Here is a 27,364-nt window from a genome sequence, read left to right on the forward strand (position 1 = left end):
TAACAGTTTCTGGAAAGTTAGTAACAATGAGAGAGACTTACATGTTGACATCCTGGAGGAATTTGATTGGCTACCATGGCAAGCAGAATGCTGGGACAGAAATTTTTGGCTTACTCTTCTTCTTATGTTCTTAAGCAGATGAGTATCTGCCCCCTACATGTGTTTGTTTTGAATAATTATATGACAAATTGGTGCTTTAAATTGGCATTATGTCACTCTAGCCAGAGCTCTCTCTCTCTCTCTCTCTCTCTCTCACACACACACACACACACCCCAATTCTCATTATAATCTACAAGATGCAGAAGGTTGCATCTACTCTGAGATTTTTCAGCTGATCTCAGGAGAATTCTATTACCAATGCATTTGGCCCAAAACTGTGCCCCATACCAAATGACTAGCTTTTGAACCTAACAGCAGTATGAGCTTTATCTTCTTGTACCTGATGTCTAGTTCAATCGCCTTGACATTGATTAGTGTACTGTTCTCCTGTAAAACATGGGAGAATAAATATTCACATTTAATCATTGTTCTCTTTCCCCCACTCTTAAGCATCCATTGAAGGATCAAGGCCTGACCTTGTAAGTAATTCCTCTTTGTAGACAATTGCAAGGGTACGTGAGAGGAACAGCAGATCATTTCTATTTTGCTTATGTGAGCTCAACTAATCTTTAATTTCAAATCTATTTTGGGTTATTTATTTTGGGCTTGTTGGGTTTTTGACTGCTGGTGAGAATACTGATAGACATCATAATCACCACCACTTTCTCTCTCTGAGTAGCCACCCACTTGTCCTTTAGCTGGATCATATAACTGTTTACTGTGCAAAAAGGTTTGCTGTGTTGATGACCTGCTTCTTTCCACCTGTGGAAAGGTTGGCTGATTGGAATATTGTCTTTGTGCTGCTGTGATGTTCCTTTCTTCTTTCTTGTTTTGTTAGTCATGGTGATTAGCAGAACCATTGTGAGTATGCTATTAATAAGGACTGTGTGGCTCTAACTTCAAAGATGTTTGAATGGATTGCTTTCAATAGGTGCTTTCAGTTCAGGGGGAAAAAAGATGAGCCTAGAGCAGAAGCCCCCAAGCTTTTAAGATTCTGCTGTTACCTTGATCCTATTTTCCATCTGCAGCAAGTACATAAGGTTTCATTGAAATGCAGTGTGACCATTTCTTGTAATTAAATTGTTAGATTGTTAGATACTCATCAGCCAAGAAAATCACATGGAATCTATGTTGCTTTCCCCTGGAGGGGATCACACTGTGCAATTTTTGTAGGAAAATGATTAATTGATATGGTACTTCCTTAGAACAGTGATACCTTCCTGTGCTCTGTACATCTCACACATTTGAGCCTGAGGAATTTCTAGGTGTAGATCCAGTGCCAATATCGTCGTTTTATTTTAAGGTATCCTTGGATGGAGGGCAGTATAGAAATTAAACAAGCATGTTTGTTAGCTAGCTGAGGGTCTGTCATGATGGTGGGCCATATCCACATCTCCTTTGCCTGTGCCTCTGGTTTGTCTGACCTGCTTACCCCCAGTGGTTCTTATAACTGCTGAAATCTAGAGACTGGAGGCAAATGAACTTTGGTTGTAACAAAGGGATTGTTCATCATTAATCACGTGACATCAGCATAATTGCTCAGCTGGGTCAAGGAGGTGCCTGGGTCCTGAGCAGGGGCAATCCTCCCTCCACCCCGCACCCACCCATTGCTATCACCTGTACTCTTTCATCTCTGTGACTGCTAACACGCATTCCCTCCATGCTGCTCTCATAACCTCAAGGGTAAGTGCTTTAGGATTCGGAATCATGCCACCTGTCAGCTGGGAGGGGATGCGAGTGATGTGCCCTAGGAGAGGCAGGGTCTGCTGCATTGTGTACTGTACATAGAGAGGGTCCCTCCCCTCTCCTGGAGTACATTGCTTAGTTACCCAGGGACTGTTCTTCAGACCTCAGCCTTTGACCTTTATTGCTGCTGGGATCAGCACGGAGAGTTGGATAATAGCACCAGCAGAGTGGGGAACAGGGAGTGGGAGAGAGGATCTACTCTAGCAGCGGGTGGCAGGCAGCTATCTGAGACATCCAGGCAAAGGGCTCCATCCTCAGTAAGAGCCCATTGCTGGGAGAGAGCAGTTTACATGGATGGGAAGTTCAGCAAGGGGGTGCACTAGGACCTAAAACAACTACAACCAGATCTTATTGTGTCTAATCATTTGTTTACATAGAACACTTCACCAATGATCAGTGCTGCCAAACACACACACTCTCTCTCTCTCTCTCTCTTTGCTGTCCCAATTCAGTTTACATATCCGTTGAACGTATCCTGCTGACCATGCTCAGAAGTGTCATTTCAAGCTAAGGTGCTGGGCTGGCAGTCCTATCAAGTGAGACCACCCCACTCCAAGTTCGGAATCTGGTGGTGAATTGCCTCTGAAGGAACTGCATTCTTCTCCTCATGGCTATTATTCTTTCCAAGTACTAAATCCTAAAGCAAATCTAATCAGCTTCAACTCTCTTGTCTAGGGGTTGAAGCATGCCCTCTAAGTCACAGGGCCAACGTGATATGGGAGTTCTGTGACTGGAGCTCCCCATGTCTTGTTCTTTTTCAAAGAGCAGTTCCCGAATGCATGGGTGTGGGGTAATTTGGACTGGGGAGGTTTAGATAGATAGATAGATAGATAGATAGGATCTTCTCTTTGCCCCAACATTGATTCCACAACATAAAATGGTCCCCACAAAGCTACTACTAGCCATGAGGGGGGAAATGTATGGCCACAGTGGTTTTGCCTGTAAGTTCTTCACTCGTTGCTTCATGTGGGCAATCTGCATTGAGGCCATGGTGGATGGGCAGACCTGCCCTCCACCATGCTGAGGCTCCGATTCAAGTCCCCCACCCCATGGCTGCTTTTGAAAAAGAAAAAGATGTTGAGCATTTCAGTCCCTGAACTCTCGCATGACATCTAGTTTGGGCTATGGTCTGTCATTTTTATGCCCTCTGGCTGCCATTGGTTCAGCTGATGCCATGGCCTGTGATATCACAGAGAGTCTTACAATCTTTGGGCCATGCAGCTGGTGGTCTTATGGACAACGGGGAGACGTCTGGTTCAGAGGCCCATGGGCAGCTAGCTTGTGGATAAGCTCAAGAGCCGCCCTGGAGTGTGTTTATATGAAGGCCTTTGGGATAGCACCTTGCTGTTACAATCAAGCTGTCTCTGAGTCTTAACAGAAAAGGAAATCTTCCCCAGCTGCTTATAAGGTAGAATAACATAAAACAAAACAAAACCCTGCAATAAAAGTTGAATATGCTGATGAAAGGAAAAGGTCAGATGTTTGATGTGTTCTACTGATATAAAATAACTGTGCCAAAAGCACTAAAGGGGCTAATTATCATTACTTTAAAGTAAGAGTGTGTGTGTATGTATGCACGAGGGGTAGGGAGCAGTTTCTTTGCCATAAAGTGACTCATAATCACTATGGTTTTTATGGTCCACATTCCAGTTTCTAAATATTTTATTTTGTGCAGACTCTATTGGGGGGTCTTCCTCTTTCTGACCCTACCTGTGTATTTTAAGTACAGCTCCAATCTGTAGAAGCCAGCCATGGACAGATGATTGCTATTGTTCTTGCCAGTGTTTTTCTAGAGCCCCGTTCCCTTTGTGACGGTCAACAGGCATGTGGTGCTACTGTTTTCCTTTTTGCTGCTGAATGGGCAGCTTCCGTCAAACAGATGTGGATGAATATCAGGAGAGGAAATGTATTTTCTGTGACTGTTGTGATGAACCATTGTTATGGATTATTATGCAAGCCGAGTCTGTTGGGTGTTTCAGTTGAGAGTGGCTGATCATTTGACATCTGACTAGGGAAGGGTTGCTCTGTAGAAAATTCTCACAGGTTACAGGGGCACTAGAAATGGGAGTTTCACTATTATATATTAATCTCTATGGCATTTTTCTAGCATCACCCCATGGCCAGGGCAAGATCAGGCTTTCATCTCACTCTGCATTTCTGCCCTTTCTCTTTTTTGCAATGCCCTGACTCCTGGGGATGAGGCCATAGCTCAGCCTTAGGTCCCCAATTCAATCCCTGGCATCTCCAGGTAGAATTGGAGAGCTGGTCTTGTGGTAGCAAGCATGAATGGTCCCCTTAGCTAAGCAGGGTCCACCCTGCTTGCATATGAATGGGACTAGAAGTGTGAGCACTGTAAGATATTCCCCTCAGGGGGTGGAGCTGCTCTGGGAAGAGCAGAAGGTTCCAAGTTCCCTCGCTGGCATCTCCAAGATAGGGCTGAGAGAGATTCCTGCCTGCAACCTTGGAGAAGCCGCTGCCAGTCTGTGTAGAGTAGACAATACTGAGCAAGATGGACGTGTGGTCTGACTCAGTATATGGCAACTTCCTATGTTCCTAATTGGAAAGGTCCTCACCTCTGTTTGAAAACCTCTAGCGAACGAGAGCCTGCCACCGCACAAACTTTTACAGTTATGGAATTCCTCCTTCTGTCTAGTTGCATCTTGGCTCTGAAACAAGATTCCTTATGTCTGTGCACTTGATTTCTTCTTTTGAGTTTTAGGCACCAAGTAAAAGGATTCAGGAGAACAGTTGGTCTTGGGGTAGCATGCATGCACTGTCTCCTTTGCTAAGCAGGGTCTGCCTTGGTTTGCATTTGGATGGGTTACTACATGTAAGCGCTGTAAGATATTCCCTTAGGGGATGGGGCCATAGTTCAGTGGAAGAGCATCTGTATGCTTGCATGTAGAAGGTCCCTGGTTCAATTCCTGGCATCTCTAGGTAGGGCTTGGAAAGACTCCTGCCTGAAACTGAGAGCTGCTGCCAGTCAATGTAGACAACACTGAGCTAGATGGACCAAGGGTCTGACTTGGGATAACACAGCTTCCTCTGTTCCATCCAGGCTTTTTAAAAACAGAATTGTTAGATTGTTTTTATTTGTTGACTGCTTTTAGCGCTCTAATTGGTATCTGTGTGCTATCAGATTTAAACCAAATGTCTACATTACAGTGCATAATTATGTGCATTTAAGCCTCACAAAAACCAGAAACATTAGGTGTGCTTAACTCTGTGTTGAATTGTAACTAATGAATTCATCCTGAGTTGATCTGCTTAGTGATTCTAATATATTGCTATGGGCAATGATACAAGTTGCAAATAAAATACTGGGCAATGTCCCAGGGCTGGAAACACACACACCTCTAAAAAGATTGTGTGTATGCTTAACATCACTAAGAAATACTGCCCTCCTCTGACATAACTTGGATGAGGCTAATTGGAATATAAGGGCTGTTTCTTTACAGCTACAGCAGTGAAAAGTCCACTCTGTTTCTGCATAAATCAGTGAGAGTTGTGGCGGGTCTCAGAAGCTATGTACTGGTGTGGATTCCCTTCTTGTCCTGGTCGAACGCTGCGCAGGGAATTGATGGTCTGTGCTGAACTGAGCTTCAATCCTAAATTTCATTACTTGAAAGTTCATCCCACTGGAATCAGTGGGACAAATCTGAGGAAATGTTTTAGGACTGGGATGTCAGATGATGTGCTTGCTTGATCGTAAAGAAAGTACTCTTACTCTGTATTTGCAATAGCTGCAAATTCACCGGGCTGCTAATAGTGCAAGTCATGTCATGGAATTTCAATAAATAATTCAAGTTCATCTCCAGTTACATTTTCAGTGTTAACTTTCAGCACCTGGCTGCCATTAATTTTTGTTGGCCCAATATTTTGCTTAAAGGCATGGAAATTTGGCTGAGATTCATCAACATTTGTGAGGAAACACATGTAGCCTGATCACTGTCTCTCTCCAAAGATTTTAAGCACTCATTTGAATGCCAAATGTGCATTGATTTTTTCTTTTTCTTTTTTTAAACAAGTCAACTGCATGCTGGATTCCAAAGGTGCTGTAGAGGGAGAAAAGGTTTTTGCATGATCACTGTGAAACATCCTTTCCCCAGAAACCTCGTCTATATTAGTGTTTGCATGTCTATAGGAAACACTAATAATGTTATTAAGGTTTTCATTACCTATGCTCTTTTTCATCTGACAATGATATGTTTTCTGTTTTTTCATCCAAAACTGGGAACTCAAATTTTAAGTAAGCTCCTTTGTTTCCTGGATTACAAACTTGCCTGCTGCAAATAACTAAAAATGGTGTGTAATGAGTGCAAAGGTTTACTGATTTTTCTCTTTTGTTCAAGCGAAGACACAGAAACACTTGGCACAGGGTTGCCACTGAAAATTGATCCATCCCTGGGTCAAGTTCTCCTCCTTTATCCTATAAAGTATCTGTTCAGCTCAATTACCCCATCCTGTGATATTAGCACATGGTACATAATCTCTGAGCCACCTAATGGCACAGTGGGGAAATGACTTGATTAGCAAGCCAGAGGTTGCCAGTTTCGAATCCCCGCTGGTATGTTTCCCAGACTATGGGAAACACCTTTATCGGGCAGCAGTGATATAGGAAGATGCTGAAAGGCATCATCTCACACTGTGTGGGAGGAGGCAATGGTAACCCCCTCCTGTATTCTACCAAAGACAACCACAGAGCTCTGTGGTCCCCAGGAGTCGACACCGACTTAACGGCACACGTTACCTTTTTCATCATCTCCAACCTGTTTCCAGAATGTTGGCTGCCTTTTGTAGGGGGTTCTTCCGAAACTGTGAGAGGTAGTGTTTGACTAAATGTTGGTCCAGTTGAACTATTACTTCTCATAACTTGGAAATGATTGTTCTGGTAACACAGTCTAGAATTGCATTAGCCTTTTTTTGCAGCCGCATCGCATTGCTGACTCATGTTCAGCATGTGATTGATTGAAATCCCAAAATCTTTTTACATGCATTACTTCCTAGTTTTGTAACGGCATCCTGTGAGGATGCTGCCCTTCCCACACTGCTCAGTTGGTCTCCACACATGCAGAGGTGCTCTTTACCCTTCTCTGAACTTATTAAAATCAGCTTTCCTGAAATCCAAGACACATGTTTGAGTATGTTCATTTTAAGCTTTTTATAACATCAAGAATTCCAACATTATATGTGTTATGAACGGTCTATAACATATCAGAACCAGAGGTACCAACTCAGAAGTATGGTGAAATATAGGCCTGTGTCTGATTTCATTTTATATTAAGAAGTGATACCTGAACTCAAGATGAACTAGGATGTTGCTCCCCCTGCTCTGGAGCAGGAGGTGATCCAGCATTGTGTTGTTAAAATGGATATGCAAGGAAACACAATGAAGCCAGGTCTGAATGCTGAATGCTGTAATCCATATGCTAATACCACTGACTACCAAGTGTCTGTGGAAGGAGCCAGGGGGCTGATTCCCCCCATCTTCCTGTTAGTGTTAAATCCTTGTCAGTGATTAACTGTATTGTTCTCCATGGAAGTTCAACATAGCCAAATGCATACAGAGATCCGTCTGTAGATTTTAATCACACCTCACTGATGCTACAAATGTATTGAATGTCTCACGCACATATATGTTACTTTAAATATAATTACACACTAGATGAGAGATATACAAGAAATAATGGAATGACTGTCTCACACCATAATAGGATCAATTCCCTTACTAACTCTGAATTTTAACACCTATTGGGGGAAGATGCAATTTGCAGCATCTTAGATGCAGATTTCCCTGCCCCTCCCTTCTCAGCACAGAGTTTACAGAAGATGAGATTCAGAGATCTCTCTGGACTGGCCAGTATCCTGAATAATTAAGATTTTGTTCAGAAGGTAGCAGCTACTTGTCACCTTTTTGGACACCCAGGAAAAGAGGAGATTTTGAATAGATTCTATTCAAGGATCAAAGAGAAAAACACTATAAAGAATGAGGCTTTAGACAGAGAGTTCAGCAATCTTTTGCCTACAGCAAAAAGCTGCTCACCGGATCCTAGGGTTTGCTGCTAAGCCGCGGGGCAAAGCAGGAATTCTGTTCATGAACAGAAACTACAGCAATGCCTGAGTTTTGCTGCCCAAGCTGCCTGATCTGAGCAACTGCACAGCTCCTGTCTCAGCCAAGCGCCTCACTCCTTCAATTGAAGTGATCCTCTGCTTTCAAGCCTCTGATCCTGGGTAAATATGCTGCTCCTTTACAAGCCTTGGAATTCCTTCCATCCTTTCCCTGCTCCCTTCTCCTTCCCCCCTTCTTTTCCTCTACTAATCTCCTCAAAAACCATGCCAGTCCTCAGCTTCTCTCAACCCCCCCCCTTTCTGCCTGTATCTGAATTGTATTAGCCTCTAGAAAGATTTAAAAGCACACACATATGTTAGTTAGGCACACGGGTTGAATATTGGTACGGGCTAGGATGTTCTGTTTAAATACTGTTAGCAATATTGATAGAGTGCTCTGCTTTCTGCTTTGCTAGATTATGTTGTTATTCTTTTATACTCAATAAAGCCCATTGAATCTTTGAGTGGTTTGATCTCCTTTTCTTCCTTGCGTCCAGATCAAACGTGGTCACCAATATAAAAGAACTTGGTCCAGACCTATTTTATATACTAGCTAATGAGCATTAGTATATAGATCTGAAATCCAAGACACATGTTTGAGTATGTTCATTTTAAGCTTTTTATAACATCAAGAATTCCAACATTATATGGTCACTTTCTCCCAAAGTGCCCACTGGTTCAGCCTCCTCCACCTTCTGAAGAGGAAGTTGTCTGCAAGGTATGTCAAGAATTTGTGGGAGATTCTATGCTCAGTGGGATTTGTCTCCCAATGTATAGCAGAGTGGTTGAAGTCCCCCATCACTACTAATTCTTTCTTACACAAAGCATCAATTTGTTTCAGGAAAGAATCATCCACATCTTCCCCTTGGTATGGCAGTCTATAGTAGTCTCCAACCATGATTTTTTTTTGGTTGTTGTTAAAAAAACAACAATCAAAACCCTTTTAAAAAATTTTATTCAGATAACTCTCTCCATTAAGCTCACGGATTGGGCTAAGCGGCATCAAGGCATGTGGAGCATTATTGGGTACTGTGATTGTCAGGTGTTGATGGTGTTGCTAGGCCCTCTGTGGGAAGGATTGCAGTGGTTACTATGCTAGACCCATTTTCTGCTAGTGTTATTGTGCTTTTAAGGTTTCCACTGGAAGAACATAGGATAGGATTCCAATTAATTATGCTGATTTAAACTCTGGCCATAGCAGCAGCCAATTTAGGTTTTGACTATGACCAGTGCAACACCTAAGGGAAATCAGTTTTCTGCTTTCCTCTCTGTTGGTGGCACTCCAAAATATATTGCTTACTTTCACAGTTGAACAAATAACTATGAAAGAAGAGAGACTTGAAACAAGGGTGAAAAAAAAATCATCATTGAAGCATCTTTATCTGAGCACTGGCCATGTTTCACTCAAAGTCTTTTCTCTGTGATGCTGATGTCAGCTATTGTGTGTGGTATAATTATGTGTGTGAGCGTGTGTGCAGAGGTAGACCTAGGTAATTTTGGAGCCTGGACCTAAAGGCCTTTGAAGGCCCCCCCTCTGCTGCAAATTAAGCATCATCATGCTCCGCCGGGTGACCACGCCACCCGGGACAGACTAAAGAGGATTTGGGGGGACCCAGGGGCTGTGCCTAGATGAAAGACCAACGGGAACCCCATTTAAGCTGCTTTTCCATTTAAAGAAAGGGTATTTAATAATCTTAGGAGTCAAGACTCCCAATAAGGGAACATTGTAGCTTAGACCTGTGCATTTTGTGGCCAAAAAGCCAAACACAGTTCATTAGCTAAGTGTGACGTTCTGCCAGTAGCTAGATGCATGTCCTGATTTTGCTACTGTGCTGGGATTGCAAGCATATCCTATTCCAGGCTGAGCCAGGGTCTCCACAAGCACACCAGACCTCAGACAGCTCCGAGGGCTAGAGCCAGAACCTCAGTCAGAGACAAGCAGGGCAATTAGCTTCTGCCTAGCTTGTTTGAATTAGCCCCGTCCTTTCCTTGGAAAGGATCTGTTCCTTGAAGGGGCTTTGCCTGATTCCTCAAACACTGACTTTGGCAACTCTGGGGGGCTCTGCTCCAATCAGGAGGCCCTCGGAGATCCTAGATTGTTCCCAGCCTGTCTCATCCCCAGAACTCTCTGCCTCATCCCCCCAGGTCCTGGATCTGGGGTCATGACAATGCAGGGGTTGCAAAACATCTGGCAAGCCACATATTCGGCTGGTGGGCTGCATTTGACCTGGCGCTGTTTTCTTCATTGTCAGGCCTGGGGGGTCAGTGGCAGCCCCCATCAACCCTAAGTGCGGCCTCCTGACAAATTAACCATTGGGCCTGTGTGAAACTTGGGTTGAAGCAGTGCATAGTCCCCATGGCACCATGTGGAGACAACCATTCCCACCATGCAGTGCTGTACTTTACCCAGTGCCAGGAGGGGCTCCTTTAAGGGAAACGGAGCCCTCTTGATCTCCTGCACCATCATGGAAGGCATGCATGGAGTAGTGGGAAGTGTGGCTCTTCCCAGTGCTTTCCTCCGAGCACTCTTAAGAGAGGGCTCCATCTTTCTTAAAGGGCCTCTCCAGTATGGTATGGAGATAAACACAGTGGGAAATGGCTCTCATGCTGAAGGTTTTTTGCCAAAGTGGCCCCCCCTTGGAAAAATTGTGAGGTTCGCTGACCTGGAGCATCACAAGTTGTCACTCCAGGTATGTGATGTGACCAGCTGGATCATGAAGCAACTGCTGAAAGGGATTACTCCCCCGAATTCTCCTGAAATGTTTGATGTCAAATATTTTCCAGCTGTAGTCAAAAATTTACAGAACATTTGATGGGTAATGATATGTGATTTCCATATTTTAGATTTTATGGTTGACATAACTGGCCCTGATCCAATGGTGCTTCATAGCAGTGGGGCAGGGAGAGGGGGTGTTAACTCTTCATTCTTGTGCATCTAGTGACTGAAAATTATTTGCCTCCCACAATTGTTGCTATCTGCCACTGAAGTAGTTATCTGTAGCAAATACCAAATATTGAAGATGTATTCAGAGGTGCTTTCCCCCCATGTATAGCAAATGCATGAGGGTGAGATGAGAGTGCACCAGCTAGCTGTGCATCCCCACTGCTGATGTGTCCTCTGGCCATGCCCCTAGGCTGAAAGGGGCAATACTGCATGCTGGGAGGATTCCTTCACCCGATTTTGAATTTTGGCAGTTGCAGGGTTCCAAATTATGTTCAGTGTTGGAGTCCTCCTGGAGCTCAACTGTGATTTACATCACAGAAAAACCTCAAATGCCATTTGTATCTGCAGCCTAGCGTTACAGCTACTTCATAGCTCCTAGCAGAATCTGTTTAGAGCTTCAGATCCAGTCCTTTCAAATCTTAAGAATCCTCAGATCCAGATGTTGCTCTGAAAGATTGTGGGCCGGTTCAGATGAACCTCAGCCCACTGCCACGCTTACATGCAATAAGGCTGGAATCCCCGCCCCTATGTCACTCAAGGACGTGCTGATGTGTTCTTAGCATGTCTGTTACTTGCATGTAGAGAGTGATAATCCGAATCACTCTTCTACACACAATGCAAAACCCTGTTTAAACAGTGGCAGCAGGCCATCTGACCCGGCCCTCAGCCTATGAACTGGCCCTGAGCCTATGACAAACTGCTGGAAGTTAATTGCACTACTTTGTTTTATAAATCTATATCCCTCTCTTTGTGTTTGTATGTGTATTTTACTCTCTCTCTCTCTCTCTGGTGTGCACAGAACAGTTTCCGGTGGTTCAATTTGAATTCAAATTGAATTCGAACCAAATCACTGGTCTATGAACTGGTTCGGTCTGTTCAATCAAACTGGGTTGAACTTGTCCAACGGTCTGAGGGACTATGCTTCGAAAGAGGAATCTGGAGAGGATTCCCCGGCCAACCTTAGAAGACTTTTAAAGGATTCCACCACTCCTTTCATTGTAAAGGGGAATCATCACTAGATTCCCCTTTACAAGCATATCCCCTTGAATTGTCAAACTGGTCCATAACAGGCTGGCCCTGGTTCGGTTCAAACTCAGAATGGCCGCCTATTTTTGAGGCTGGTTCGGTTTGAGTTTGAACCGGTCAAACCGGGCCGGATCAAATAGAACCCAGTCCAATTCGAATGACAATCAAACATCATTAAAACCATTGTAATCAGAATGGTAAAGCCTGGCAAAATAAAAGGTATTCCACTGGGTGCTAGAAAGAAATCAAAGTAGGTTCCAGGCAATCCTTCCTTAGAATATCATGCCATATTATGGAGAACCAGCGTGGTGTAGTGGTTAGAGTGCTGGACTAGGACCGGGGAGACCCAAGTTCAAATCCCCATTCAGCCATGAAACTAGATGGGTGACTCTGGGCCAGTCACTTCTCTCTCAGCCTAACCTACGTCACAGGGTTGTAGTGAAAGAGAAACTCAAGTATGTAGTACACTGCTCTGGGCTCCTTGGAGGAAGAGCGGGATATAAAATTTAAAATAATAATAATAATAATTTTAAAATGAGGCATCAAAAAGCACACTCCCCCAGTCACCAACCACCTCACTTCAGCATCTGGAGGAGGGCCTCCAAAGATGATCTAAGTGTAAGAGCCCTGTCATAATGGGGGTTTTGCTCAGAAGGAGGGATGTTGTTTTGTTTGCAGAATGGAGCTACCCACAGGGGGAAATCCATTTTCTTTACCATGGAGATTTAAATCCACTGGCTGACATCCTGACTAATGTAGCATTGGTGCAATAGGAAAAGTACCGATGCTTCTGAAAAGTTCAACTAAGCTCCACTGCTGACTCTGCAGAGGGGACAAATTTTGACAACTCCTCTTCACCAGGAAGCATTCTGTGCCACCAAAAACATAGGTCATGAGGGTCATGCAGCCTTGTTGCACTGGTACTTTGTTAGCATGCAGTTCATAGCATCTTTGGCTAATTCTCTTGTCATTTTTTTGTTTCTTGTAGGCTGGTGTGGATGGAGAAAGTATTGGGAACTGCCCTTTCTCACAGCGTCTCTTCATGATACTTTGGCTCAAAGGGGTTGTATTCAATGTTACAACAGTTGACCTAAAAAGGTAATGGCTCTTGATTAAACTATTTGGCATTATTAAACTATTAAACATTATTATGGCCATAATGATGGTCATAATTTTGGTCTCTGTTGACACCTGAATTCTTGTAATCACGGCCATCCTTAGGGCATAGCGAGCAGGGCTGCTGCCTCAGGCCCCACTCTTTTAACCCCGGGTCCCGCTCTTTTAATCATTAGGAAGGGGATTGAAAATAAAACTGCTAATATTATAATGCCCTTATACAAAATTATAGTGCGGCCACATCTGGAGTACTGTGTACAATTCTGGTCACCACATCAAAAAAAGACATTGTAGAGCTGGAAAAGGTGCAGAAGAGGGCAACCAAGATGATCAGGGGCCTAGAGCACCTTTCGTACGAGGCAAGGCTACAACACCTGGGGCTATTTAGTTTAGAAAAAAGATGACTGTGGGGAGACATGATAGAGGTCTATAAAATCATTCATGGTGTGGAGAAAGTGGATAGAGAGAAAGTCTTCTCCCTCTCCCATAACACTAGAACCAGGGGTCACTCCTTGAAATTGATTGCCAGGAAATCTAGGACCAACAAACAGAAGTACTTTTTCACACAACGCATAATCCACTTGTGGAATTCTCTGCCACAAGGTGTGTTGACAGCCAACAACCTGGATGGCTTTAAGAGGGGTTTGGATAATTTCATGGAGGAGAGGTCTATCAGCGGTTACTAGTCGGAGGGCTAAAGGCCACCTCCAGCCTCGAAGGCAGAATGCCTCTGAGTACCAGTTGCAGGGGAGTAACAGCAGGAGGGAGGGCATGCCCTCAACTCCTGCCTGTAGGCTCCCAGTAGCATCTGGTGGGCCCCTGTGTGAAACAGGATGCCAGACTAGATGGGTCATGGGCCTGATCCAGCAGGGCTGTTCTTATGTTCTTAACCCCCATTAGAATTAATCGGAAGGGTCCCCCGCACTGGCTGATTTGCCCCAGGTTCCACACCCCACCAGGGCTCTCTAAGGACAGCGTTGCCAAAAATAAATTACTGTCTACGCTATGTGATATGTTTCTTTTGAAACTTGATTTTCTCATATTGTTAGGAAAATCCTACCTTGCCTATTATGCAGGGCTACTTCAAATGTATGCAGTAAATTAGGGCAAAGAAATTCATAAAATCATTCTTTCTAAGTATTACTCAACGTAAAGGGGCTATTGTGACCACTAAACATATATGATCAGTGATATTTTGAACTTTCTCTTTGTTTCTGCAGAAAGCCAGCTGATTTACATAATTTGGCCCCGGGGGCCCACCCACCATTCCTGACTTTTAATGGGGAAGTCAAGACAGATATCAACAAAATTGAAGAATTTTTGGAAGAAACACTTTCACCTCCAAAGTAACAAATTGAGATTTTGGAAGATTTTCTTAGCATTATGTGATATGGTGCCAAGGAAAATGTATGAAAGTAAAGACAAATTGATTCTCCAATACTTCCTCGGGATGATATGTAATGTGCTTTCCTACATATCCACCTTGCTAGGCAATCATGATAAAATGTTGATGCTTAGAAACCTCCATACACTGCTCCCCTTCCCAACCCATCTTTTAGGCTTGATTTGAACTTGAACTGACTAGCCAGGGCTCAGACTCTCAGTCATTGCACCTGTTTTCACACATCTCCAGCTCCCACCATCTGAAGCCTGCAGCACTGGGCCTCAGTCATGACGCATTGCTGGACTATATCATCTAATTGACTGCATAGTTAGACCCTGGCTCTCAGAAGTGGAGCTTGTCCAAACCAGTTCACGTAAGACCTTCAGGTTGCCAAGGGGCGGGGGGCGGGGGGGGGTTGGCCCAGCTTCCCTGACTGCCTAGCTAGGAGGCAACTCAAATGATAGTTCAGCTCATTCCTACCTTGCACTTTTGCCAGAGAGATGACCTGGGTAGGAATCCCTACTCAGCCAGGTGGTTCTCTGAGTGGCCTCGAGCAGCTCTTCATCTCTCAGCCAAACTGTCTAAATAAACCAAGGTCAGGCCAGGCAGCCTGGAGGTAGAAGAGATCTGACTGATCCTCAGCCTACAGAAAACAGCAGGAATCTGCCACAGAACCAGAACGCACTTTTCAGCAATAGGCACTGATCTGTTATTACATTCCAGGTCTATAGAATATTTTTGATCACGTGTCTCTTTAAATGTACTCTTTTGAATCCCACTCTGCTCTTTCTATTGTGATCCTGAACAGTGCTATTGTATCTTGGAGAGGGTTTCCTGATGGGGAGTGAAACACATGGCTGCCACTCATAATAGAGAGCAGCAGCTTGGTGCCAAACGCCTCCGCACCTTTTGAAAATATATGGTTTGTTCTGATTTAAGGCTGCTGTTCCTTGGTTCCTGTCACATTAAGCACCAGTGCAATTAACCTTGTCATAAACCCATTACTGTGGAACTTTGAAAATTCTTGGCTGCCCGTGGCAGCAGCAATAATACTCAGCAGGGTTTTGCCAGGCCGACCTGCTGAGCTAAGAAACAGTTTCTAGAACAGTAGCACATGGTTGGCAAGACTTTTGCTGCATGCTACAATGGCAACAGGGGTGTAACTACCATTAGGCAAGGGGAGGTGGCTGCCTGGGTGGCCCCACACCTCGAGGGGCCCCCCAGAGGCAAGTCACATGTGAAGTGAGTGTATGTGTATCAGCGAGGGGCCCATTTTAAAATTTTGTCTCTGGGCCCACTCCAGCCTCGTTACGCCCCTGAATGGCAACATGTAACATGCCGCAAACAGGAATGTGACAGGAACATGTCTTCTGCACACGTTCCTGCTTTAAGAAAGGCCCATCCAGAGCTCCTGGAACACTGTCTGTGTTAGACTTGCCATGTCCCCCAAAATTCCGGGTCTCACCCAGATGTTAAGCATCTCACCCAGATTGCTCAGCCCACCCAGATTTGCTCAGATTTCAGCTGTCATTTAAAAACAAAACCTAACCTCTAGCTTTGGAGAAGCGGAGTTATAGAGCAAAACGTGCAGTCACTATTCTGCTCAAAAATTATTTTCAAGCCGAGTTACATAATATGCAAAGTAGGCAACCAGATTTGGAAAGCCAGAATATGGCAAACCTAGTCTATGTGGGACTGTCCTTAAAAGCATCCAAAAACTTCACTTAGTACAAAATGCCTCTGCCCATGGTCATCTGGAGCACTTTACTCTCCTGCTAACTGGGCAAAGAGGCACCTTTCAAAATGGTGATTCTCTTCTGTTTAGCAGGCAGAGAGCAACTGGCCCTATTTCAGGGACTGTTGCTGGTTTGTGCTTCTTCTTACGTTGTGAGCCCTTTGGGGACAGGGAACCTCCTCCTTCTCCCCCTCCTTTTTCGTAAACTGTTGAGAGAACTTTTAGTTGCAAAGCGATATATAAAAAGCTGTAGTAGTACTGTAATGCTATGCAACTGCATAGGTTACTTGTTCATTTCCAGGCTCAGTTTCCGGTGCTGGTCCTTCGGTTTAAAGTCCTTAATGGCTGCCATGTCCCTCTTGGGGCTGGAGCTCCCTCCTTGGGAGAGTGCCGGGGCAGTCAGGCAATAAAGCCTCAGCTGGAGAAGGAGTGTCGAGGGAGTAGGGTGGTTGCTGCCACTAATTTCCCCCTGCTTCCCTCCATCGTAGCTGGGTGGGGCTTCGTTGGCCCCCCTTTGGTTCCCCCTTTCTCTTGCTCTCATGGACCAGCAAGGACTCTCTAGTCCTCCACCAACTCCATGGCTGTCTCATCATCGGCCTCTGCTTTATATGCCTCCCTGCACTTGCGGCAAGTTTCGCAAGAGTCCAAGATCCAGTCTTGTGAGATCTCGGGCTCTCGACGTGCCCTTCATGGAGTCTGCCTTCCCCCACAGTCTCCACCCGGGCCCTCTGCCAGCCCTCCTCTTGTGCTGGGACTGGGTAAGTCAGGCCGCTGCGCTTCTGCACTTGGGCTCAGCCTGCAGAGACCACGGGTGGAGCAGAGGCATGACAATGGCTTGGCATCTGAGTACCGTAAGGACCACTTTCTCACATACATACATACATACCCCTGACCCCTCCCATCCTCCATTCAGCATGTGAGGTCCTGCTCCATTAACCTGAGTATGTATGGCGGGTAGCTAGGAAGAGCAGGGCCTTTCCAACTGTGGTACCAACTTTCTGTAAGGCCTTTCTCAGGGAAGCCCCACTTCACCCCATCATTCTAGTACGTTGTGAAGGCTTGGCTTTTTCAAGAGGCCTTTGGGGTTGGCTGAGTGTTGGTTCTGTTGGTTTCTTGTGGCTGTTGATGGGATTGTGCCCTTTTTATTGCTTCCTGTTATAGCTGTTATAGCTTCCTGTTGTGGTTTTGAGGAGGCTTTGCTTTTCTGTTTGTTTTGTGATCTATTGCGTTTCCATTTTATGTCTTTTGATTTTGATAGTTTAATTGTTTTTATTATTGATATCTTCTTTGATTTCTCTTTTTTAAGATAAAGCAAGACAGAAATTTTACAAATCAATCTGTATAATAATAATAATAATAATAATAATAATAATAATAATAATAATAAATAAACAACTTTATTTGTTAGCCACCCCATAACAAATTGTTTTCTGGGCGGCTATCCACATGATTTCTTTGTTTTGCATTTTCTATGGGATATTCTTTTAAAGACCACCCTTCCTTTTTTTGTAGATATCCCAAGCTTGCTGCCAAGCATCGTGAATCAAACGCAGCAGGAATAGACATCTTCTCCAAATTCTCGGCATTTATCAAAAACACAAAGCAGCAGAACAATGCCAGTGAGTTGAAGGGCGGGGGTCAATGCTACTGTATTCTCATGCTTAAAAAATAGAAAATATGCAGTCCACTAGGCTTTGGATCTGTGTTAACCTAAGTACATTGCATCATGTACATAGATTTCATACCAGAGATCTCCATAGGGTGGATCACTTTTCCTCCCCACTCAAAGCTGTCATGCAAGGGTTAGGGGCCATGGCCAGTTCAGGCCTGCATAGGTGAGAAGCAAAAGGCCTGAGGCAGGAAGAACAGTTAGGGCAGAAGGGGCTCGTAATTTCAACTGGGAAAGAGGGTGCATTGCCCTTCTCTTTGTTAGCCCCACATCCTTGCCAGCCCCATTTTCTCTCACCAAACATATTATCTCTTCCTTCTGTCTCTCCCTCTGTGTGTCTGTCTCTCTTGCTTGAAAGTTGGTTTTACATTTTCATTACTTGCCGATAGATGGCTCAGGCTGTGGGTATTTTTTCTAAATTCTTTTGTAAAGCCATTTCCTCCCTCTTACGGAATTCAGTGGGATCCACTGCCCCCAAATGAAGTAATTACCATACTTAGTCACTACCCAAATTGCATATTTAGTGCTTACGCACCAATCAAGATGTACCTTTCTTCCCCCCCCCAAGGGTGGGCAGGGGCTGGCCCAGCCCCTAACCAATCAGAAGTCAGAATAGCTTACAGGCACCCATTCTGACTAATAGCCAGCAAACATGGCCAGCCCAGTCATCTGATTTCCCAAGCTCCTTCTAGGCAGGCTGAGCAGACTCTCTGGGGGTCTGTATGCAAAATGGGAGCACTCAGTCTGCAAGCAAATGGAGTTCAGAACAGGTAGGAGTCCTGGCTACCTTTCTCCAGCCTCTCCTTCTCCATGGGGAAGCTAGCTCTTTTTTCCTCACTCAGGATCCCAACCAAGTCCCCAGGAGGCATTGGATTACTCCAGCATTTGCTGGGAGCTATTTCCTTTTAAAAAATGCCACTAGGACATCTTGACAGAATTCAGAGATCTAGAGAATGAGGAAGAAAGTGGGGGATATGGTGGACTGGCACTACCTCTGGGTAATTATTTTACTAAAACAGGAGCAGACAAGCAAGCAGCTGCCTGCCTTCCCTCTTGTTCTGAGACTGTAAGCAAAGCATTGTGCTAGCTCCTTTATCTTTCTTTTACTCTCCCACCTCTCTTGAGGGTGAAAGGGGTGGGTGGGTTACAGCTTCCAAATAAAACAAGGAATTTCAACTGAAATTACTAATTGGATAAATTCAAATTTATCCTGTTTGAAATGTGTGTGTCTTTAATGCAGAAATATGTTTTTATTCCTTCAGAATTCTCTTCATGGGCAACCTAACAGGCACAGCTTGGAAACCAGGCTAGTCTAAAGTAGTCAGGTAGCTCCACCCCTTGGGAGACTACAGCAGTAGAGGGAAAAGTTTATGGGCACAAAATTTATGCCTGCAAGCTTGCCCCTCAGCAACAAAAAACACCTTTGAGGGTAGAGCAATTTACCAAATTTACCTGAATAGAAGGTGACTCTGAATGTAAAACTATGCCTTAAAAGAGAAGCTAAATACAAGTTATATATTTACTCTGAAGAAAGAGGACCCCCAATTTAAGATGCCCCCAACCCCATTTAACAGGAAAGCCTGGAGGAAATGTCATCTTGGAGTCGGTAAATACGGTAAAGCATTGAGGCTCTTCTTATGATTAGTGAGAAGGTTAGTGGGGAGGGTTAGCCCACTCTCCCTGCACACGAGCAGCAGTCTGCTCCGGGTGGCTGAAGTGGCCGCCCACACAACTGCCGGCTCCGTTACGGAGCTGGCAGGAGATGGGGAGTTCGGGGGCCATGTGGCCCCCTGGTAGTTCCAGCATGCCCTGCACGAGTGTGCAGGGCATGCTGGAGAGAACCCCGAGCCGGGAGGCTGCTTTTCATCCTCCTGGTTGGGGGTCTCCTTGTGAGTTGCTGCGACTCAGAGCCACACTGTGGCAACTCATGATTCTTTAACCCCGGTTAGCAGAGTGCTTGCTCCACTAACCTGGGCTAAAGGGCAGGCTACTCAAGTGGGCTAGCCACTTGAGTAGCCTCTACACAAGCGGGCGAGCCCGGTGGTTTACATGAGCAGCAAAAATCAGGCTAGGCTCTCCTAGCCCGATTTTTGCTGCTTGTGGGAATAGCCTCATTGACTTGCTGGGTGTTCTATCCCTAATTAACAAAGTTTGCTGGAGAAAAATTCCAGACTACTGATAGCTGAGCAAACTTCTCTTCGCTTTGTAATTCTATTGCGTTTTTTCTTCTTCTAAGCTTTCTTGAAGAATTCTCAGAAAAAAAGTGGGGGAAATGATTTTGTTTCTTTCTGCTGCTCATTAAGAGAATATATAAAGGGAAGAACTCCATGCAGAACAAGATTCTTAACTGCAATAGCAGGAAGCATGCTTTACACAATCTCTCTTCATGCCTCTGCTGTGCAGGTGATAACCTTATGGGGTAGCTCTGCCTATGGCAAAATGTCTCTTTCTCACTTGAGATCTCTGGGAATTTATGAAATAGTTCTTTGGGGTTTCAGTCCCTCTCTCCTTTTATTTGACTAGCTTTGGTGTCTTAGGATATATAATTTAAAAATGTTAAAGTTGAAAAGTTTGGAGCAAGCGGGCTAGGGCTGTAAGCCCAGAAGCAAACACATTTGTGCTATATCAGAGTTCCAGAACTTTTAAGCATCTTGAAAGGGAAGGAATTAGTTCCAGATTTTCAGGATGTGGCAAGCTGTGTTTAAAGAAAGTGTGCATATTTATTATTTCAAGCCACTTCAGTTACAACCAACTTGATTTCTTCCACCCCCCAACATAACCCAAATCATTTAATAGCAGTCTTTCCAAAAGCAGTGGCCTTCATCTTGTACCATCCAAGTGTGCAGCTGGTGGGATTCAGTTATTCTCTATGTTCTGACCTTTTCTACAAGACCCTAGTGCTGTGGCTGACATAATTAGAAACTCATCCCCTCACACTGGAAACAGTATTCTGAGAACCCGTTCTTAACTCCTTGATCTCCCTATCAAATGGAAGAGCTAAGGCAATGGTCTCCACACTATTTCTTGAACAAGGGCCACTGTTACCAGAACTGCCCTGAGGTGCTGGCTAGACACTTCAACAAAGTTTTTGATTTAAAGTGGGGAAATTAGCTTGGCGTGGGGAGCAGTTCAGCTCCAGTATCAATTTAAGCAAGTTTGGTGTATTTCAAAAGGATGAGAAAATGTAGGTGTAGTTTAAAAGTTTTATTAAAGGTGAAAATGGGGATACAGAAGGCAAAAGGAGAGTGCTGATTAGGCAAGGCAATTCAGTAACTTAGTGAAGGCTTGTTGCAATTTGGCTAGAGTTCCAAATCAGAGCCTTCTAAGAGGCTTACAATGCAAAGTCCCTAAAAAGCGGAGGAGAGAAGCAGAAAGAGAAGCGAAGGGAGAGCTTTGAGGGAGGCAAGAAGTTAGTATTACCAGTCCTTCCTGGGTGCATTTGGTGCGTAAGGATCAAACAAACATTCCTCTTTCTGGGGTGAAGTGTGGGGTAAAAGTGGGGAGAAAGAGCGAGAGGGGCAGCAGCAACCACAACTTGCTTGTGAGAATCTGTAGAGCCCGGGCAGGGTCCAAAGCATCCAGAATCCAAAGCCATTGTGTCTTGGCTGCGGTATTTGTATCCAAAAATGTTTCCTGAGGCAAAGATTATTTATCAAGCAATTCACCCTCCCTGCAGGATGGCTGAATCCCTGCAAGACAAAAGTGTCTATAGCGGGCTGGACTCAATCACTCTAGATGTGTCTTGCCAAACAAAGGCAAGAGCAGCTATGCAAATGTGAACATGAGCTTATAAGGTAGGCTAGTATTATTTATTTATTTATTTATTTATTTATTTATTATTATTAATAACAACATTTATTCCCACTCTTCTTCCAAGGAGCCCAGAGCGGTGTACTACATTCTTAAGTTTCTCCTCACAAGAACCCTGTAAAGTAGGTTAGGCTGAGAGAGAAGTGACTGGCCCAGAGTCACGCAGCAAGTATCATGGCTGAATGGGGATTTGAACTTGGGTCTCACCAGTCCTAGTCCAGCACTGTAACCACTACACTGGCTCTCGTTATTAAGTGGCGCAGCGGGGAAATGCTTGACTAACAAGCAGAAGGTTGCAGATTCGAATCCCCGCTGCTACTATATCGGGCAGCAGTGATCTAGGAAGGTGCTGCAAGCAAGGCATCATTTTATTAATTATATATATATATATATAACATTTTATATCCCGCTCTTCCTCCGAGCCCAGAGCGGTGTACTACATACTTAGGTTTCTCCTCACAACAACCCTGAAAAGTAGGTTAGGCTGAGAGAGAAGTGACTGGCCCAGAGTCACTCAGCAAGTATCATGGCTGAATGGGGATTTGAACTCGGGTCTCCCTGGTCCTAGTCCAGCACTCTAACCACTACACCAAGCTGGAGCGTGGTCTAGACCACACTGCCTACACCATACTGTGCTGGAGGAGGCAATAATAAACCCCTCCTGTATTCTACCAAAGAAAACCACTGGGCTCTGTGGGCGCCAGGAGTCGAAATCAACTTGACGGCACTCTTTACTTTAGTATTTGCTTACTTATTATCTCGAGCCTTCAGTGTCTCCCAGGGCAAAGATACACCCCTATGGTTGGTTAACAAGCGATTCCTTCCTGGTCTTTATCAGTCAATTCATTAATATGGATGGGTTGAGAAACTATTCCCTTTATCTGTGCTCCTTCTTGAGAGCTTTTCATGTTATCTCTTAGGTGGGAGGATTCCTCCCCTGATTGATTTACCTTCAGTGGGTCTATATAGTTTTGGCCATACCTCATTAGCGAGGAGTGTGTGTGTCCTATTTTGGTCTGTTTGGGCATGCACACTGGCCCCTTCTGGTCTGACACTGACCAGGGCGGCAAGAGGGTACGCTGCCACCCCATGATAGCAATTTTGCAGAGAACGACCTTCAAACCAGTCCATGCACATCCCTAAGAACAACAGTTCCCAGGGCTCTATGCACACCTTCCAAGATGGCACCGGGCCTTAAGAGGGCTTTGCTTCCCATAAATGATCTCCACTGGAGCTGGGCAAAGTAGTGGGAACAGGCCTAAGCTTTGCATTAATAAGGAATTGGTCAGGGAGCTGCACTTAAGGTTGATGGGAGCCACTGCTGGCTTACGGACCTTGCAATGAATAACATTGAACTAGACATATCTACACCACAGATGTAAATAGGCATCATAGTTATTCCCTTTCCAGGGAATCCTGGGGCTTGTAGCTCAGTAAATGAGGAAGGGATCTCCAACAGAATTCTCAGCACACACACTAAAACTAAATTAAATTTAAGTAAAAATGGCCCTAATAGCAGTGTAAACCTGATGTAAATAGTTAGTGTAGAAAACCTTCAACCTATGTCACAGTACTAGGTTCTCTGGGCTCAAAGCCATCATCCTTTAAGGTAGATCCACATTATGGTATGATTCAGCAAACACTACCTTGCCAAGTCCATCTCTTTGAGGGGCGATGCCTGGCTTACCAGTTGCCAGTCATGATGAAAGATGGCTGTGGAGAGAGAGAGGCAGCAACAGGATCCTGCTGGCAATTTGCTTTAGGAGTACGGATTAGGGCCTCCCTTGGCCCACAAATCCTCCACTCATTTGCTGACCAGGACTCCAGTATCACTTGGTATGCTCATGATGCCTAATCTGCAACCCAGATTAGTAAAGGAAAACAACCCCAATGAATGAATGAATGAATGAATGAATGGCACAGTAGATGCAAATAACAGCAGCTATTTATCTACCCTTGGAAGAGCAATGGCTGGATTGATCGTATTAAACACTTTGTACTCATTAGGCTTATTTATTTATTTGTTTTTTGCATGACAGTTTGCTGCTAAAGCGGATGGTGTGTAGTAACTAGCTGTTTGCAGCTGACTAATGCTTCCTAAAGTTGTACTTACCTTGGCTTGGAGAATGAGCCCTTTGATTTTGAGTACTTTAAAAAAAACAAAAAACCTGTTACTGAAATGAATATTTAATGGTACTCTGAATGCCCGGTGTGGGTGGCCGCATTCATTAAGGTGTTTCACTGTGCTGCTCTTCACTTGAAGTTGAGCTGGGAGACCACCAGCATGATTTCATTCCGTGGAATTTCCAGCTGTCTGACCAGAGGAATCCATTGGTCTGGCTTGGATTCAAATCAAGGGCCCAAAAATAAAAGAGCATTAAATCATTAATTTACATCTGATTAAATCCTTTCCCCCTCCTCATGTTGTTACATCAAATCTTGCGGTTGGGCAAATGAGGTGAAAAATGCCTGTCTGCTATATATAGCGAAGTAAGATGCTGGCAGATGTATCTCTTGGACATGATTCCTGGCACACTTACATTACTTTTACCCTAGGTTAGCTCTGCTGACTTCAGTGCATTTAAAGGAAGGTGGAAGATGGCGATCCACAATATTTGTGTGTTTTGTGTGTGTGTGTGTGGACTCATTAATTAAACAGCATATCAAAACTGATAACTTCTAAACCCATCTGTATTGCCTAGGAAGTAGTTAAGAACTCTAGAGACCTGTAGGGAGAAACTGTACTTGTAAGAGTTGTGTTAAAGGGAGAATTCTTTCAGCTGCAGTTTCTTCTGCCACCACAGCTTGTGATAGGAAGAGCTGTTCTGGGAGAATTACAGTATAGGAATCCTTCCAAGGTTTAGATTTGGCAACCTTTCTTCACTCTCCCTAGTTGAAAGGAAAGGGTTATATGGATTTGATTTCAGACTCTGTAAAATGGGAACATTTTCATTTTTCAAGACTGGGAATGTACAAACATTCTGACCACCCCCCCAAATACTTTTCAGAGGTTTTATTGTGTTGTATGGCACTGGAATGTTTCTGAATACAGCTTTAGAGGGGAAAAATATGGTTCAACCAGATGAAGAGCTGTGTCAGGCATGCTGATTCAGTGTGTAGTACCTGAAAGCCACACAAGGAATATGCATGGCCCTATGCTAATACTACTAAGCTCCAAGTGGTGGGAGCAGAAAGGACAGTACAGGCAGGGTAATCCAAAAGAGGGGACACTGTGTAAAATAAATAAAATAAACTTGGACCCTGTTTGGCTGTATACTTCACCCTCCTCCTGAAAATGTAAAGGAACAGTACATCACAAAAAAACAAATGTCAGCTGCTGAAAACAAAATATGAAGCAAAGCTACTGTTGAGAATGGTGGCAGCAGTTTCTGGTAGGGTGGCCAGCTTTTTACTAGCCCTGTTCCTGTGCCTGCTTTAACAGTAGCCTGATGTGCATACCCAGGAAAGTAAGCGTTTCCTACTACAGCTCTTGTGATGGGGCAAGACTTTGAATTGGGAGAGTTCAAAATGAGAGCTCTTTCCATTCAAAACGTGCCCCACTGCAAGTCCTTTGAGGCTGGGTCCAGCCTGGAATGGAAGTCACCCCAACACATGCTGCTGCGGCTACCAGCCATCCATCCTCTGCCAGATGATTCCCCCATTCCAAGCAAAAAACAAAACCTCCATACCTTTGTAGAGGGGAAGAGGGCAATCAAGCAGGCTACGAGTAAGGCCTTGAGGCCTCTCCCATATCTAGTGAACCTTCCCCACTGCTGGTTTCAACCCCCCCCCCCCGGGATTGGTAAAAGAAGGGACACCACACTTCACGTATCTGAGGTTTTCATCTGTTTCTGTCAAATGCTTGAAAACCCACTCAAGGTTTTTCAAGTGTTCACCAGGAACACTAAACAAACCAACAACAAGTGGTTTCCAACTGGGCAAGCTGGGGGCAGGGTATGTGTGTAAACATCTTCTTATCTGTTTGCCAGGTAAAGCCTAATATATGTGTTTCATCATGTTGTTAAAGGCACAGGAACATAACCAGCAGAAAAAGGGGGCAATCCCAGTCTCCAGAAATACGATGCGGTGATAAATCATTTTAAAAGCAAATGCTGCATTTAATTTAAACAACTATGCTGATTCTGACAAGGTGGTAGAGTGGTTTCCTTGGAGGGTAAAATAGCCATGAGGAAGGGGAAAGTTATAGTTTTCCCGTCTATAATGTTGCCATGGGGGGATAACTGGCAGCTTTGAATCATACTCTGGATGCATACACTTTCTTCCATAGCACATCAGGATAGGGCATGTGAAGAAAGTGCATAAGGTGGCTACCTGTATGCCATCTGAAACCTGATTTTATTACTATTATTTATATATTGCCTTTAAAGAAAAAGGTTCTCGAAACAGTTTACAGAGAAAGAGAATAGTAGTCTCTTGTTCCTAAAGGGCGCACAATCATAAGAGAGAATAAGGTAGTGGTTAGAGTGCCAGACTAGGACTGGGGAGACCCGAGTTCAAATCCCCATTCAGCCATGAAACTAGCTGGATGACTCTGGGCCAGTCACTTCTCTCTCAGCCTAACCTACTTCACAGGGTTGTTGTGAAAGAGAAACTCAAGTATGTAGTACACTGCTCTGGGCTCCTTGGAGGAAGAGCGGGATATAAAATGTAATAATAAAAATAAATAAATAGACACCAGCAATAGTCATTGGAGGGATGACCAGCTGCCCTCCCCTTTCTAAATATAAATGTAAATGTAAATAGAGAGAGAGAGAGAGGGAGAGAGAATGAATCACTACTTTGGAAGACTGTGTCTTTGTCCAGTTAGTAGTAGAGGCAAATTGGCCATTCACTTTCGGTGTGCATTTATTTCAGATATAAAAGACATTGTTTATAATTGCACCAATGTCCCTGTTTTAAATTCTGTTCTCTTCTGTTCAGGCCCTCATTGTCTGAGTAAGTTCCTGAGCTGCTTGTCAGTTTGCAATCCACACCACAAAGTGCAGCATATTAGTTACTTTTGAGTAAGTACTCCCAACTTGCTAAGCCAAAGTAACAGGCCACACTGCTTACAGGGAGATCTTGTGGTTAGGAATGATCCAACCTGCTGCTTCATAGAGGGCACTTTCCAGATTACATGCTACAACAGTGTCACTACATGTCTGTTAAGTGTGCTTCTGCACTGTCTGTGTTTTAACATCACAATCCCTGCACTGTTAACAAGGTGCCATTCGCATTTCCAGTCCCTTCTTTCGGGTTTTATCTTTACAATAAATATAAAGGTTTGCGCAATCAAGAAAAGACTGCTCCCCCTGCTGGTGGCTTTGCCAGCATCCTTTATTTATGCTTGCAATTCAATCCTTCCAAGCTGAAGCATTTTACTGTTGTTGTAATCTGTAATCTGAAAAGAGCCCAGGAAATTCAAACTTTTCTTAGCAACCAGAGATTATAAAACCCCAAACAGCTTAGGCCCTGAGTATTTATGAGAACTTCTTCTTCCCCATGAGCCCCAGGCCTGTAAAGATCATCTGGAGAGGTTCGTCTGCAGTTATTTTTATTTATTTTATTTATTTACATTTATATCCCTTTCTTCCTCCAAGGAGCCCAGAGCGGTGTACTACATAATTAGGTTTCTCCTCACAACAACTCTGTGAAGTAGGTTAGGCTGAGAGAGAAGTGATGGCCCAGAGTCACCCAGCAAGTATCAAGGCTGAATGGGGATTTGA

At 44.3% G+C, this 27,364-nt stretch overlaps 1 protein-coding gene across 1 annotated transcript in view; it reads left to right on the forward strand.

The window, feature by feature from the left end:
• Nucleotides 1–27,364, forward strand: part of CLIC5 (chloride intracellular channel 5) — an 80,563-nt gene that overhangs the window by 15,591 nt on the left and 37,608 nt on the right. Inside the window, exons 2-4 of the mRNA XM_053284089.1 lie at nucleotides 12,913–13,022; nucleotides 14,261–14,386; nucleotides 17,672–17,778. Coding sequence (XP_053140064.1) covers nucleotides 12,913–13,022; nucleotides 14,261–14,386; nucleotides 17,672–17,778 — 343 coding nt within the window. The remainder of the gene's footprint in view (nucleotides 1–12,912; nucleotides 13,023–14,260; nucleotides 14,387–17,671; nucleotides 17,779–27,364) is intronic.

This window comes from Hemicordylus capensis, chromosome 1 (genome assembly GCF_027244095.1).
Source record: "Hemicordylus capensis ecotype Gifberg chromosome 1, rHemCap1.1.pri, whole genome shotgun sequence".
NCBI lineage: Eukaryota > Metazoa > Chordata > Lepidosauria > Squamata > Cordylidae > Hemicordylus > Hemicordylus capensis.